At 42.8% G+C, this 16,776-nt stretch overlaps 1 protein-coding gene across 7 annotated transcripts in view; it reads right to left on the reverse strand.

The window, feature by feature from the left end:
- Positions 1 to 16,776, reverse strand: part of Helz (helicase with zinc finger) — a 131,277-nt gene that overhangs the window by 13,697 nt on the left and 100,804 nt on the right. For all 7 annotated transcript variants that reach the window (XM_076935571.1, XM_076935575.1, XM_076935574.1 and 4 more), the window contains 7 exons: positions 15,986 to 16,190; positions 11,341 to 11,392; positions 10,422 to 10,612; positions 8,170 to 8,377; positions 6,053 to 6,132; positions 1,735 to 2,368; positions 1,125 to 1,359 (listed from right to left, as the gene is read on the reverse strand). In XM_076935571.1, the coding sequence (XP_076791686.1) occupies positions 1,125 to 1,359; positions 1,735 to 2,368; positions 6,053 to 6,132; positions 8,170 to 8,377; positions 10,422 to 10,612; positions 11,341 to 11,392; positions 15,986 to 16,190 (1,605 nt within the window). The remainder of the gene's footprint in view (positions 1 to 1,124; positions 1,360 to 1,734; positions 2,369 to 6,052; positions 6,133 to 8,169; positions 8,378 to 10,421; positions 10,613 to 11,340; positions 11,393 to 15,985; positions 16,191 to 16,776) is intronic.

Consider the following 16,776-nt stretch of genomic DNA (forward strand, 5'->3'; position numbering starts at 1 on the left):
TTGCTTTTGGTTGTTTGTTTGTTTGTTTGTTTGTTTTTCTTTAAACCTTTGCATGAAAAGATCCATTCTTGCTTCAACATAAAAATGGAAAGGGATAGGGAGACAGCTCGGCAGGTATAGCTACTGGCCACCAAATCTGACAACTTAAGTTAAGCCCTGGGAGACACACTGTAGAAGAACCAACTCCCCACATGCTATCCTCTGACCCCCACGTTCATACACACACACACACACACACACACACACAGAGAGAGAGAGAGAGAGAGAGAGAGAGAGAGAGAGAGAGAGAGAGAAATATAAACAAAGATCAGTAAGTAAGAGGCTGGAGAAATGGCTCACCAATGGCTCACCATCACTGTAAGAACACTTGTGCTCTTACAGAGGACCAAGGTTCAGGTCTCAGCACCCATGTGGTGGCTCACAACCCCCTGTAAACTCCAATTCTAGGAGATCCAATGCCCTCTTCTGGCTTCCTCAGGCACCAGACGTACACACAGTGTTCAGGCTATGCATGTAGGCAAAATACTCATACAAATGAAATTAAAAAAAAAATTAAAATTAAAAATTATATACTTTAAAAATAGAAATAAATGTTAAAACTAAAATGAATTAAAAAAAAAAAACTTTAGGAAGAGCTACAGTAACAGTCGGTGTTGTTCAGAGAGGATGAAAAAGCAGTTCACTGTAGTCACAGGATGCTGGCCACAAATACAGTCAGTGAGGCATAAACCCCGAGAACACCTACAGCTCCAGAAAGGTAGACATGTACCTACTAGATAGAACATTAATAATAAACTTATCATTTTTAAGTTTTAACTAAAAATTTACTAAGTAAACAAACAAACAAACAAACAATAAAGCACCCAGTCCCAGTGACGGTTTCTTTTGCATAACAGACCATAAAGCAAAAGTTGTAGATTCTCAGGGCCAAGATTTGAAATAGAGTGTGTTCTAAATTCTCCATATTTTAGAGTCACCTAAGAGAACTGTGTAGTAGCCGCCAACAAGGCCTGCACCAGGGTTCCCTGAGAACGTGTTCCAATCTGAAGCTAAAGGGATACAGCGAGGTAGACTCACTCGCACAGGTCACAATCGGGACTAGCCCTAACCTGCCTTGAGAATACCTTGAGAATGTTGTCTCTGTTTCATCGTCAGCCCTGCCGGTGACTTTCCACTCTGCCCTCACTGGCGGCTGGTGGAGGCCAATGGGAGTCTGGGGAAGATGCGGGAGATGAGGATGGTGATGGTGTGAATACGGGATGCCGCCCTGGCTCAGATAGGCATGGTGCTCACTCCACTGCTGTAGCCGTGCCTGCTGCTGCCTCAGCGTCTCCAAAGCTACATTTCCATGCACTCGATCTGCAGAAGCGGGTGTGAAAGATTGATTTTGTCCATTTGGAGCTTCAAGTTAATTTCTGCAAAGACTTTTACATCCAGACTTTCTCCACAAAGACAAAGAAACAGCTACAATTTAGTTGGGTAAAAATAAATATCCCATAGCCCAGAGCTTTTTGGTGCTGCCTCTCCTTCCTTTGTGATGGTGTATTATTATACACATATTTACACATGACACTTGAAGCCAAATTTTATTATACTAATTGGTTGGGTTTTCTGGCATTATCTGGAGACATGAGTCCATCTTGGCCTACACTAACACTGTATAGGACATGCCATGTTCAGCAAATAACCCCAGAATGCTTCATTCAGACTTGATATAGTAACAGGCAAGCTTACCCAACGCTTCTTCTATTGGCAATCCTGGAGAGCTCTCATCAACAAAGTTGTTCAAAGGTGATGCCAGGATAGGGCCAGGCTGTGTGATGGCTCTCATTGGACTGTGGCTGTCAGGCAGCCCAGAGGATGGCTGCTGCTCAGGACCCACAGCCTCTGCAGCAGGAGACTGTGGTCGGTGAGTAACTGCATTATTGAAAAATGCATTGGTGTGCCCCGCCTGAAACGCAGGAGAGAGTTGAGGTGCTGACTGTGGGGCCTGTGGAGGTGCCTGGTTCTGCTGCTGGACCACCTGATTTGGCTGGGGTGCCACCTGATTTGGCTGGGGTACCATCTGATTTGGCTGGGGTGCCACCTGATTTGGCTGAGGTGCCATCTGATTTGGTTGTTCAGGCAAATTATTCTGCTGCTGATTTAACAAGGGGTGCTGCTGGGAAGTGGGAAATGGTGGCCTGGGTAGCTGAGGAAGTGGATGAAAATGACGGCTAGGGATTGCATATTGTGTGTGTGGCGCAGGAAGAGGAAGATTTATGTGTCTTGGGTTGAGATTATCTTTTCGAGGAAATTTAGTGTTGGAATAAATAACACCAGGACGGGATTCAGGACTTCTGTTCTGTGGATTTGATTCCAAATCAACCTAAAGAAAGAAAGAAAGAAAAAATTTTTTAACTGCAGAAAACCCAAGTTCGTTGCCTTTTCATCCTTTCCCAACTATATCCCACTTAAAGGTTATAGAACAAGCCCTTTCAGTAGGGATGAGAATTGTAGGTGCAAACTCAGTTACCTTCTAACAATCAAATAAGAGCATATATTCTCATAAATTAAAAAAGATGACAGAAAACACAGCATATTAAATTTGAGTCTGAATAAGCTGCTACCATTTTCTTAGAACGGCCACTCCAATCTCTGCTGCACCGTTTTCAGTTTCTCCCTTAGAAAGAGAACCATAATTTCTTTCAGATATAAATCAATGAAATGTGCTCTTTCCCACTGATTTTATGTTTTGATATATCTAAACTACTTCAAACAAATCAACATTAGTAAAAACCCTGTCTCTAGCAACTTTCAAGTGGAAAAACAGGTACCATGGCATCTTCGTAGAACCATAATGGCAGACGACTTTTGTCATAGTCTGTAATTCTTTCTCTTTAACATTTGTGGAGGCCCTACTAAGTGCATTGTGCCTGATTCTGAAGACTGAAAGGCAACATGGACATGAAGTCTAAGTTTTCTTGTCCAGCCCTTTCTAAGAACAGCTTGCCAATAGAGTCCAGTAGAGATTATGTGCAGACACATGAGACACTGAAAAGAGGGCTCATGTGAGATACTAGGACTAAGAAACATAAAGAAGGTTTCAGAAAAGCAATGGCTTCAGAGCTGAACATTCCAAAAGGACTGGGTGCTCTAGAGAGAGAAGGGTGCTCTCACAGACTGAGCTGTTTAATCCACAGCTGAGAGGACCGCTGCACAGCGGGTGTGGGCTACACATTCTCTGTTCAGAGCTAGAACTTCGCTTCTTTCCATGGAGGTTTCCCACTCTTGACATCAGTTATACTGACTGACTCAGCACTGAGCACACGGAGACCCACCATCGGAAGGTCTGAGGTTAAAGAGCACTGCTATCTTGAAATGCAAGTTTGACTGTATGTGCTGTGAAAACCAAAAACAGTATGTAAAGTGGTGCTTTTTCTTTTCTAGCTATTAAACCAGTCCATCAACTGTTCTGTGTCACCTTGTAAGTTTCAGTGCTAAAATGGTCAGTGAGAATTGCAGGTTGTTTGCCCTGCCAAAGTCTGTAAAGCTAAACAGGGTACCTAAGAAAATGCAGCTGAACGGGGAGGAGCTGGATTCCTGACGAGCTAGGAACACTGACCAAGGCACTGAAGTTAGCTGCAATGCCAATCACACACACTCCGAGAGCAGCCACAGCTCACCACTTACACCCTCGGTCCTTGACTATCAGGCCTGGCCTTCCTAAGCAGTTGCTGTAAATGTTGTTCACGCCTCAGAACCTGACTGAAGCTCTTCATAAGTAACCATTTCCTTATACCACTCAGAAGCTGGTGGATGACGAAGCTCCATTAGGCAGGGACACAACTCTCTCCAAAAGACAATGTTGATATGTACAATCTGACCACAAACATGAGGCTACGGTTACGTGTCATTGTTGTTTATGGCTAAGTTGCTGTTTTAATTGGTCCCATTACTTGTGACTTTGATACACACAAGAAGCTCATAACCACAATATGCTATGATCTTAAAATGGGGGTGGGGGAGGCTGCAGAGAGATGTTCTCAAACATCAGTGTTTGAGAAGGTTGTGAGTGAAAAATACATGTCAGGACCCTGCAGTGGAAGCAGCAGTAACAGACAGAGTTGGAGGCAACATGGTTCTAGGTGCTGGTTTTAGGTACTTTCAAAATTAGAATCAAGATGGCTAAGTATCTGTCATGGCACTATCTTTAAATTTCTGCTATAAATCTAACAAGTCTACCTGATAACCATATTTCATTTTCTTTATATCCTGATGATTTGCTCTGGGGCTCAGGAAACATGAAAAAAGCATACTCCAAGCTCTGTTTAATTCGGTGCCTTGGTATTAAGAGGCATATGACTGAAGGGGAGCTGGGTGAAGGTGGTAGATGCAGGCTGCTTCAGACCCTGTTAGTTTACTTTCCCTGCAGCGAGCGCCCCTTGGCTGCCTCCCTTACACTGAAGTCTCTCTTACCACCTGCCAGTCAGAGATGCTCCTGGGATACTTGTGACTGCAGACAGAGAATAGCTCCTCAGGCAGAGGACGAAATCTAAATTAGAAGTCTTTATCAAGAAGTGGGCACTTAAAAGACACAAATTAGACTAGTTTATGGCCATCAACCATAGACCTCAAAGAGAAGTGGGACAACACAGAACTCTGGGAAATCACAGCTCAAGGATTCGGGTCATGAGGAGGTGAGATGGGAATGTCCTAAGATAGAACAGAGGAAGAAGAAATGTGTTAAAGAAAGTACTAGAAGTAAGACAAGCAAATGCTAAGCATCCCAGAACTATGAGCTGTATGAGACAGTCCACAGAGCTCACAACTGCAGTGAGGGGTAAAGAGCTAGGTCTAGTCTGTGCCCATGTAAGGAGAAACAAAAGACAAGGCACTAAAGGTAAATGTCAAAGAATGATGCTTATCTATCTATCTATCTATCTATCTATCTATCTATCTAAGCTTTTGTGGTGCTCTGGGCATTGAATCAAGGTCTTGTGTGTACTAGACCAACACTCACTACCACTGAGCTACAGTCCCACAAGAAAACATCTTCTGATAATCTCCTAGGCTAGAATAACTACACGGCAAGCAGGGAGGGAAGGATCGGTGGGCAGAAGAGTCTGCTCAGCAGAGAAGGATGAGAAGAGCATGGAGTCAGTGAGGTGGCTAGACCAGGGGAGACTGTAACTCCAGAGGACGTCATCTAAGGCTGGGATAACAAATCAAAGAGGCACCAGGATATATAAAATGTGAGGTTCGTTGTCATCAATTAATGACGGTGGTCGTTGTCATCTCCACATCATGAGTTAACAGGCTGGGAAGAGTCACTGAGGAACCTGAACATAGGAGCTGAGTACTGCACAAGAAAGGTAGGGAGCCAGTCCCACTGACACTAGAATGCACAAGCTTCTATCCAACACTAATTCAACCACTGACACAGTCCTCTCTAAGCTGTCCCAACACAAAAGCATGGAAGGCAGACAAACAGGCAGACACAAAGGTAAGGTTCTACACAGAGAGGACAAGGCCATGCACTAGGGAAGTCACTGCCACAGTCCTTCCCTATCTAAGGTCACTGTCGATGAGGCATCTTTTTTTATGATAAGTCTATAAAGTCAAGTCTCTTGCTGAAATAAGAAAATCCGAGGAAGAGGACTGGAGACATGATGGTCCAGCAGTTACCCAGGCTCAATTCCCAGCACCTGCCTGGCAGCTCACAACCATCTGTGACTCCAGTTCCAGGAGCTCTGATGGCTTCATCCAATCTCAACAGGCACATGTGTGGTACACAGACATACATGCAGGCAAAACATTTATATACATAAAATTAATAAATCTTTATAACTTAAAAAAGAAAAAAAGAATCTGAGGAGATACACACGTGCAAAGGAAATACCACAATGACACACAGTGGGAGAGAAGAAAAGGAAACAAACCCCCTGAACTATACTCTGAAAAAAATGTGCATAAAAGACTCAAGTGAAGCAGGAGAGGCTCTGGGCCAGTCAAATGCTCCCCCTCCCCAGCCCTCAGGACCACTCTCAGTCCTTGTGAACATCCACCATACCTGTTTGGGTTCTGTAGGTTTTTTCTCTGGTGTTCGGATCTTATTAATTTCAGGTCCAGGGTTATTTGTATCAGTTTTACCTAAGAAAATAGTTTAAAACCTCATGAATTTTCTCCAGTGAATGTGACATTTCTAGCAACTATTCAGCACTAGACAAAGCAGAATAGTTTAGACATCATGCACTTGCTGTTAAGGCTTTACATGACTGCATACACTCTACACCTGCATTCAGAGCCACATTCAGAGCCACAGTTTCTCTGCAAAATGGAAGAAGTTAGAAATGAAAAATGACAGGGCAAACAACCTGAAAATAGCAAATAAAAAAAAAAATAGTCCACTCTCTAGGAATTTACAGTCTCATTTTTTAAAAACTAGACACATAAAAGGTCTTGGCACTCCTGCCTATTTACAAAGGTTCAACACTCTGTTCAGTTGCAAATGTAATTAAGCAAAAATCTAAATAATGTATCAATCCATTCTACTGAAGAAACCTAACAGTGAGGGTTAGGATCTAAAAGCTCTCTGAAGGCCCACGTGTCTTGTTCTCCAGCCTGTGTTCTACAGGGAAGAGGAGGCCTTAGGACATGGTGACTAGACGGCAGAAGTGGAAATTCCTGCCCATCTCTCTTTGGCTTTTTGCCTTCCTACTCCCATGAACTGAACAAAAACACATGCCGTCATAATGTACAGTGCAGCCACAGGCCCACAGCAATGGGACAAAGCAAGGATGGACTGAATCCGTCAAAACTAGGAGTCAAAACACATCTTTCCTTTTTAGAGATTGTTCATATCTCAGGTACTGTGTCACAGTGACCATAAACACATAGTGAATAAAGATATTTCAAAAGATATCTAAGTTATATTTTGCAAACATTTTAAGCATAAGTAGGCCATGGATTACAGAGAAAGCAAAATTATGATCTTCAAAACCTGATTACAGTAGACTAGAGTAAGTTCTCAGGTAGGAAAAGCTTTACTCTATAAGAATTAAGCCCTGGTTCATAAAGGGCTTGACGTGGACGCTTTCTGAGAGATGCCCTAGCAGTAGCACTAGAACTTGGTAAAACAACCATCACGTAAGCTGACTACCACTGATGTCAAGAAATGAGACCAGTAAGACCCAAGGCTAAAAACCAGCGGATGGCCAGAAGATTAAACAGTGTTTAAGAAAAACTAGGCAAGCTAAGAGTAAAGCAGCAGAGACTACCAAAGCCAAAACACAGAGACTATAGCCCAAGTTAGCTTGGATTTTATAATCCACTGGCCTCAGTCTTCCCAGTGCTGAAATTACAGCCAAGTACTTGCCACCCAGTCATGGCACTATTTTAATTTTAAGGGAAATTACAAAGTATATTGAGCTAAATAAAAATAAGAAAAAATTACATCAGAATCTTGACTGTATTAACAAGGAAGACAATTACACTGAAGCCCATCTTAATCAGGCTTCTACCCTACAAGATATGTCAAAGGCTTTACACTGAAGGTCCTTTTAAAATGGTGAAAGAAATGAAGACCTAAAAAGATAGGGACACATATATTCTGTCCAGAGACCCAAAGGCTCAGTTGTTCTCAAGTCTTCCAAAACTGACATAAAGACCTAATGTAATCCAAATTGGTGGTATAGTGGTGAGTTGGTGGGGGGTAGGGGTGGTGGGGGGGTGGTGGTGGTGAGCAGAGCTGCCTTCTAATCAAAAGCCCAGCTAGTTCGTTCTTAGGTTTTTTCGTTGGTTGGTTTTTTGTTTGTTTGTTTGTTTAAGATAAGCTGACTCTGAACTGTGTATGGAAAACAGCCTGGACTAGATAGACGAGAATGAAATGGGAGCACTTAGACTTCCTGTCTTCCTAAGCAGCACAGACAAAGCTGGAGTGCTCAGGCCGGCATGTCTAGCACGAACACAAGCATGTGGCAATGAAAAAGAGCTGATTTTAGCAGGTGCTTTGAGGCAGCTCAGTAATGAGAGAACAGAGCTTTCGATAGATGGCCCTCGGGCAAATGACCACAGACAGGCAAACCAAGCCAACTTACAGGATCAGTGCTTCAGGTCTCACCTCACAAAATTACCTCAAGGACCTGGCATCAGAGCTGAAGCAACAGGTTTAATAGGATTGTGACTTACCATTTCGATTTTGCTCCTGTTGATCCTTCTCTGCATGCTGATTCTGTGGCTGGCCTAGGCTGACAGGTGGGTGATGTCCAAGACCATAAGGGATCGGCGACCCACGTCCATGTGTGTGTAATAGGTTCATATTGTAGGCCATCGCTGCCTGGTGTGTAATAATCCGAGGATCAACTGCAAACCTACCCTGGTACCCTGTCCATGGCACCTAATGATTATGAGAAACAAAGTAATTGAACTGAGTAATGTTTCCCAACACAAACTGATACAGTGTTGAAGATTAGCAAAAGCAAGTATATAGATATGACACTTTCACCCAGCTACCATGTTCACCAGTCTACAGTAGCAATGGGTAGAATTGCTATTATGTCCTTACTGGCCAAAACCTGCCTCTCAAAACACTTAGCAGGTTAGGAAAAATGAAACCCCAAATTTGCATGTTAGGAAAAACAGGGGGTTACAAAAAAATGAGGACTTGAAACTAGTACTTATTCCCCAAGATATCAAAGCAGTTTATACTCCTGAATCGTTTCCCATCCACATGGAGGTACACATCACAGATTATCATGGAGATAATCTTCTAAAGTCAAACTTCACAGTTACACAGTTTACAGACTGGGTCTAAGGTTGGAGGAAGAAACTAAGGAGTGGGTACTCTAACCTTACGTGAGCAACAATCATCCAATGCTCACTCACAGCAACACAGGTCATTTGTACTGGGAGATATTTAAATCTCTAACCCAAATATGACCAGTCAGTGAAAACACAACTCAGTAATTATGAATACATTCTATAAGCCTAGATTGGGCAGATACCCCTACACTACTCTGTTCCCCAGCTATGAGACCCTTATAACTTGAGGGTTTTCCAGACTCTGCATCTGTCCTTCTACCTCCTGCTTCCCAGTAGTCCTCTCCTTTGTCATCTTCCTCCTCCATTGTCTTCCTCCAGTCCTCTCTCTGCTCTCTTCCACCAACCTTTATTTCTCCACCTTCCCTTCTTTTGCCCAATCACTGGCTCCAGCCTTTATTTTACAAATTAAGATGGGCAGAAGTTTCACTAGAATTCACCTGTGTCATGACTCACACCTCCTCTGCAGCCCTTCACAGCAAAGGGGAACTAGTATCAAAATACAAGGCCGGGGCTAGCCACAACAGTCATTATTTTAATTAATGCTTCTGATCAACTCAACTCTACCTTAAATCACAGAGGCAGAAGAGCTCGCCTAGATACATGTAATCATTGCAGGGATGACAGTGACAACTGTGGTTATCACTGTTCTAACTGCTGGACACAGACCCTCAGAGATCTTATATCCTAAAAGCTTCTCTGACCTAGTAAAATAAAAAAGAAATCCTAACAGACAGACTATTTAAAGCAGACCATGTATCATGTTGCCAGGCTGCCCAGAAAGAAATAGCTACAATCAGAAGTGTCTGAGAAACAGGCGAGAAACCCTCGCCTCTGACAATTCCTCTGCTTGGCTGCCAGGCTGTGACCAGAGGAGGACAATGCTTGTAGTTCAGAAGTTCTCTTTGTGGGCACACAAAGGAGTGTCCAGTGTCAAAGCACTCTGACAAGATCACCGCTCACTGAAATTACCTCACTTAAATCAAATAAATTGTTTCCTAGGCTAAAGATTTTAAATTTAGAAATAGTCATGTATTTATATGTTAAAAAAAAATAACCACCAAACATTTCAAAAAGGAAATAAAAGTGGATTTATGAGTCAGATGGAAGCCCTCTAAAAACTTCTCAGAATTTGGTAGTGTGGTGCTAATGTTTCATACAGCATGGGATTCCTCAGACCAATTCAGACCCAAGAGAACTGAAGGTCTCTGGCTCCTCAATAATCCCGCTGCTTAGGAACAGTTCATGACTGAGAATAAAATGCAGAAGACAAAACAGAAACATCAATTACACCGTTCTCTCCAAAAGGCTTCTGAATCAAAACAGGAGACTCACAGACTTCTTCATAGTCTTTGACAAGCCAACCAGTTACATATAATAATACACATCTCTTTGGTCATTTCAAAACTTAAAAGTTAAACATGAGTCACTTTATGAATGCTGGAAAGGCAAACTTAGAATACAAGTGTGTGGGCATGGCTCAGTGCGCACGGCTCGGCAGTGATTGCCGAGCATGCTGAGACCCTTGGTTCGATGCCCAGCACTGAAAAGCAAAAGTTGGCAAACACTCATTGGGACTGCAGCTACTTATTTAGGAGAAAGTATTTGAAACATCCACTTACAGGTAAAGGCACCGACATAACTACATTCCCTCCATAGACAGCAGGTACGTAAAGAATACTAGTCCCAGTGTGAGGATCTATTCTCTGAACGGGGCTTGGAGATTTCCCCAAGTTTGGGTGCGGTCCAAGAGGGGGTGGAGGAGTATATGCTCTAATAGGATTGCCAATAAGTACGGAAGGATTGGGCTGAACTGAAAAACAAAAAAACAAAGAGGAGACTCAATCGCTGTACATATTGACCTAGAGAGAAATGCTCTAATCATCCAATAGCAATAACACGTCCCAGGTGAACCATGAAATCCCTCCACCAAAGAACGAGTGTGGGAGTAAAGCACGGTAGAAAACAGCAGCTCCACAGGGGCTCCACAGCAGCTCGAGCAGCAGCTGCAGCTGGGCGAAGGACGCTGTCCAAAGCCTGCAATGCTAACTTGTGAGAAGCCGGAGAAGAGTCTTCAAGACAGGGAACCATGACTGCACAACCCCGAACAGCAGCCTCAAAAATTGAGTGGACAGTCCCTCAGAATCAGGTCCTGACTTGCCACATGACTTGGGACATAGCCACATAGGGAGTAAAGATTACGCAAGTATGACCACAGCACTCAAGATCATTCTCATAAACTTTATCTTGAAACATTTGTAGGACAGAAATCCCCATGAACACTGATGTACAAAAGGCTATGCATGCTGGTTGCTACAACCCGGCCACCACTTCTCAGAAATCAACACACTGTCATGAAAGAATAGAGAGCTCACTAAGAATTCGAAGCTCATATTTGTATATGCCTGAGAGATTGGGGGGGGGGGGTAAAGGAAGGAAGAGGAGAGGCAGATGTGCAGACACAACGCTCTTTCTCATAGCAGTGTTGTCTTAATTGCGTCTTTCAAAAGCAAGTTTTCTGAGGTTAGTTTTTCAACTCACCAATTCCATCACTCTGGAAGTGATCATGCTGGGGATGATGGAGGCTTTTCACCTTTAAAGACAGAAACAAATACATGATAAAGAACCTAAGCATGTCTTGATATTAGAGAACAAAGTGCTTCCTTAGTATACGCAAATGAAATATAAATACCCACAATTAATATTTTTGAAGTACAAGAGTGTGTCAAACCAACTTTCTTTAGGTCCATGCCTTTAGGCAAGGTTACTGCATCTTCAGTTTTCTGCTTCAAAACTAATGACATCATCTAAAATCCTTTTTTGTTTTGTATTTTGAAAATTAACTTCAGTGTCTGTGTGTGTCTGTGTGTGTCTCTGTGTGTGTGTGTGTGTGCGCGCGCGCTTGAAAATGCATCCATGTGCTTGTGTATGAGCCTGCATGTGTGAGCCTGAACAGAGTTGTAGATCGGTGCTTATGCATAGAGGGATTCAATCTCTCAGAGTTTAATTTACAAGAGTTTGGGAGATGCCAGGCTTATTTTGTAGGTGCTAGGATGTAAACTCCCATCCTCGTCATTATGCAGTTTCTCAGCTTCTCTAGCTCCTGCTTTGTTGAGACAGGGTCTCATGTAACCTAGGCTGGCCTCAAACTGGCTAGGTAGCCAAGGATGAGCTTGGTCTTCTGATTCTTCTGCCTCTACCTCCTAAGTGCTTCCATTACAGGCATGGCACCCATGCCTACTTTTATATGGTGTTGGGGGGATGAGGGGGGACTTTATGCACTCTCCCATTGGAGCTACATTCCCACCCCTCAAATTCTTCTTCAACAAATTTTGGTTTGGTTTTTTAATGTAGCCTAACTGGCCTGAAACTTGCTATAACATAGCCTGGTCACAAACTCATAGTGACCCTCCTGCCTCTCTGCCTTCAAAGTGCTGGAACTGCAATGAAATATGCCATCAATATAACTCCAATCTATGTCTATCCCATGGTAACATCCCTAAGACTGCTCTAAATATGAAATGAAAAAACATAAAAGTTGTTTTCAAAAAGGAAATCCCAAGTGTTCTCCTCAAGAAGACAAGAGCCATACTAACACAGTATGATTTTTGTTTTTTAGTATGATTCATAGTATCTCAAAGAATTCAATTTTCTTTGAAAAAGCAAGAGACCCTGATGATTTTTCGAGAGACTTTAGTTAATTGCTAGGAGGTAGTCTGGCAATCGAGCTCAGAAGCACCAAGGACACACAGACGTTAATACTGCAACTGCACTTCCAGGGAGTTACTCAAATGAAACAATCAGGGATCTAGGCACAGTGTTCCTCATCTATGTGTGATAGATGCTTAAGATCCAAACACCCATCACTGGGTCCTTTATCAAATAAGCAACAACACCCAGAGTCCTATGGTGATGCATTAGTCTGCATTAGATGATCATGGTCACCGAGGAGATGCGTATCAGTCTTAAAACCATGAAGACCTGGATTCTGCCAACCACCTGCATCAGTGAGGAAGCAGATTCTTTCCAGGACATCTGGGAGCTCTGTCAGTCAATAGCATGGTCCCAGCCTTGAAAACGCAGAACAGAGAAATGAAACAAGCCAGTTCCAACTGAGTTGATAGATCCATGTTCTTTTTTAAGTCCCTCCTCTAATATGGTATTGAGCAGCAGTGGAAAGCTGATATAAAGGTAGCCATAACTGACGTTCATCCTACTTTTAAAGTGGGCAGCTTGCTAGCTGGCAGACAGTACTCCGGGTGCTATGTGATATACTAAAGGAAAAAGCAAACAGGATCCTGTCACACAGAGGTGTCATGTCTTTATGTCTAATCCTACACTCAATGCAGCTCAAGGAATACAGCTACCCATCATACTTTGATTTAGTGGGTAAATTGTAAGCAGTAGATCTGCTTGGTTTGAGCAAAATACAGTTTGGTAGTTTATAATAAAAATCTGAATGTAACAGCCAGCTAGAGCTAACTATGTGCAGAAGTTATTCTATAATTCTTAATTTCATCTGACAATAAACCTCAGCATGTGTGCTCACCGTTGCTAAGATGCTACTGTGGGATCTTTATAAGCAAATGCAGCTCCCATCTTTTATATCTATAAACAAATGTAATTTTTATCTGCTATCATTCATTTGTTTAAGTTTTCACCTTTTTCATCACTCATTCTGTTCCCCCCTCCCTTATTCAGTCAATAAATGTTCACTAATTGGGAGGACAGGAGAGACTGCCCAATGGTTAGGAACATAAACCGCTCTTGCAAAGAACGTGATTCAGTTCCCAATACCCAGGTCCAGTAGCTCACAGCTGCCTGTTAGCTCCAGTTCCAAGGGATCAGACACTCTCTTCTAGCCTCCACAGGCATTGTATTCACATGTACAAACACATACACAACAAATAAACAACAATAAAGGCTGGAACCAGATACAGTAGCATACAACTTTAATCCTGGCACACTCAGGAGACAGAGGCAGGCAGGCAAAGTCTACATATTGAGTTCCAGTGATACATAGATCCTATCTTTTTGAGATCCTATCTCAAAAAGAAAATAAAATTTGTCTGTCTGTCTATTTATGTGTGCATGTATATATGTGCGTTGTGTGAGAGGGTTTAGGGGTTATCCTCTTCCCTCCATTGTGAGCCCAGAAAAGCCATCTCAGGTCATTGTGTTGGCATCCCAAGTGCAACTTTTACATACCCTAAGCTCCTGTGGTCCCCTACAAAAATGTGCCCTGTTCTTTTGTGTCCCATAGTCTTTGTAAAAGCTTGCTATAGTTTGGATCTGAAATGTACCCCCAAAGACTTAATCCTCAGCAGGTGATGGACCCTGTAAGAGAAGGGGCTGAGGGGAGATCTTCCAGTCAGAAGCTATGCCTCAGGGGAACCTGTGGGACCTGGTCCCTCCTCTGTCAGTTGTGCTTCCCATCTATGAAGTGGTGGGTCCCATCAGGACAAGCAGCATCTGAACCAAACAGAGGGGCCAACTGGTCGCAGACTGAAACCTCTTAAATTGTGAGACAGAACAACCTTAGTACTTTGTAAGTCAGTGATACCTGAAATTTGCTATAGTCACATAACGTAGAGCTCCCTCACTGGTTTATAAAAATGCACTTTTCTCAGACGGTGTGTCATGTAGATATCCTTAGCACTTTGTAAGTCAATGGTATCAGGTACTCACTACAGTCATGCATACATACAGCACAGCTTCCTTATTGATCTAAAAATAATGGATTTTTCTCAGATGGGGTGTTATGTAGCCCAGGCTAGCCTGAACTTATAACGTAGCTCTTCTGATCCTCTTGCTTCTTGCCTCCCAAACACTAGAATATCAGGCACACGCATCACCAAAAAGTACTTCAAACATCTATTATAATCAGATATTCTAGGCACAGAAGCCAGGCAATAACCAAATAAAAAACAAAAAACAAAACCAGCCCAGTTGAGCTAGCTTGGGTTTTATTGTTGTTACTGGTTTTGTTTACATTTTCTCTGACCCTCCTGCCTCTATGTACTCGGTAACATCCTCAACAAGAAGCCCATGGTGTGTCTCTGACTCCATGTCCTGCTCTGCCATCCTGACATCATCCGAACAACATCTACCTCAAAAGGCATCAGGCTAGCTTGCTTATCTATGCTTCTAGCATCTAATACATGACACACAAGAGCAACTCATTTGTGCACAATGCTTTACCCTCCAATAACACCACATCACAGAAGCAAAACAGCACGTTTTAATTAAGCTACAAACATGACCCTAAAAGATGTTTGAAATATTAAGTCATCCATTATTGCTCACATGTTAGGTATAAGGAAGACCAATGCTAATATACTCTTTAAATTCAGATAGTAAGCTTAATTTTTTTATAAAGTCAATAAAGTCAGCAGCAGACTGCAGTGAATCCTACATGTGAGAGAATCTGCTTTTCAGTATGCTAAATGCAAGAATTTTCTTTCATGCACTGGAGCAAACAAGCCAGCTGTCTTTGCTTAAAATAACTGTGGCTCAAAATTGAAAATGGCCTTGACCTCCCGCTACCCCCAGCTCTACCCATTCCCAACAGGCTGCTTCCAGACTGCAGAACTATTTCATCTTCAAGAATTCAGCAAGTTATCTCAACTATATCTAAATTCCACTTGAAATGAAACGGCTGCTTTTCTTTACTCAAAAATTATTTTAAAACTTAATTCCTGTACATAAGAGCGTGTATGAACATGCTTTTAAGTGTGTCACTGGGGATAGTAAGGTGGGTCAGCAGGTAATTTGCTCAAAGATAGAACTGACTCCCCCAAGTTGTCCTCTGACCTCCTTCCTCATCTATGCATAGCACAGGTGTCTGTCTGTCTCTGTCTCTCTCTCAAATTAATAAATCTCTTTAGATTTTTTTTAATAAAAATAAAACATGTAGTAGTCCTTTAAGCTGTGCTTCTATTCATATTAGCTGCCAGTACTATGCCTATCAGCTAGGAATGCTGGGAGGATAGGCAAAGGGTACCGGAAGTTGTCAGCCACCTCACATGTTTAGAGGATGACTGAACAGTAAGCATGGTCCCCACCAGGCTATGCTGTCAGTCACCAACCTAAGTCTGGGGAAAGTTCCTTGCAAATACAGCTGGCCACCGAATGTGACTTCTAACTCCGACAGTTTAACAACAAGCCAGTGTAGAGCAGGCTTTACCTTGGGTGGTGACTGCTGCTGTCTGCTGCTGTTTCCTGAATGCTGCAGTCGTAAAGCCCGGGGGATAAACTCAGGAGCCAGTGGATTCAACACATAAGTCTTCTTGAGTTCTAAAGCCTCTAACTGGGCCTTGATCTGTTCGAATGTGATCCCATGCAAGCTGTGGTTTTCATGGCACAGAGCAATAAACCGCTCCCAAAACTTTCTGCAGGAAAGATTCAGAAATTTAGGTTATAAACACCAGTAGATGAATGCAAGTAACTAAAGATGATTTCAAATTCTGCCCACTGCCCCACATTGGAAGCCAACAATAACTAAATCTTTTAAAACCTATTTTTAATGATGGTTCTTAAACACTTTTACCTCCCTTGAAGCCCACCACCCACCAGAGGTAGTGGGAAAGAAAGAATGCGGGGGAAGAGGACCTGTTTAGAAACTCCCATCTGTGTTGTCTGGAAATCGGCAGTTCAGTTTACAGGTTAGTAGCAGCAGCTCAATCTACTCACACGCACTTTATGGATACACCAGCAGTCTAGTTTGGTAGAGTCTGAATAGTAAACAAGAATAGGCAGTGATGGTGCTACCTAGCAGAGACAGCCAGGCCTCAGCCTTGGCTAGTGTCAGCAGGAGAGACCAGGAGGGACACCAAGGGAAGTTCTCACCTGTGCCTCTCTCGGAGAAACAGGGATCAACAAAGACACAAGCCCCACAAGTGTTATACAGCTAGTTCTCTAAGTAGGCCTAGTTCTGTCTCTGTCACTGTCGGTAAGTCCTATTTATACCCTCCAAAC

Source organism: Arvicanthis niloticus, chromosome 6, assembly GCF_011762505.2.
Source record: "Arvicanthis niloticus isolate mArvNil1 chromosome 6, mArvNil1.pat.X, whole genome shotgun sequence".
In the NCBI taxonomy this organism is placed as follows: Eukaryota; Metazoa; Chordata; class Mammalia; order Rodentia; family Muridae; genus Arvicanthis; species Arvicanthis niloticus.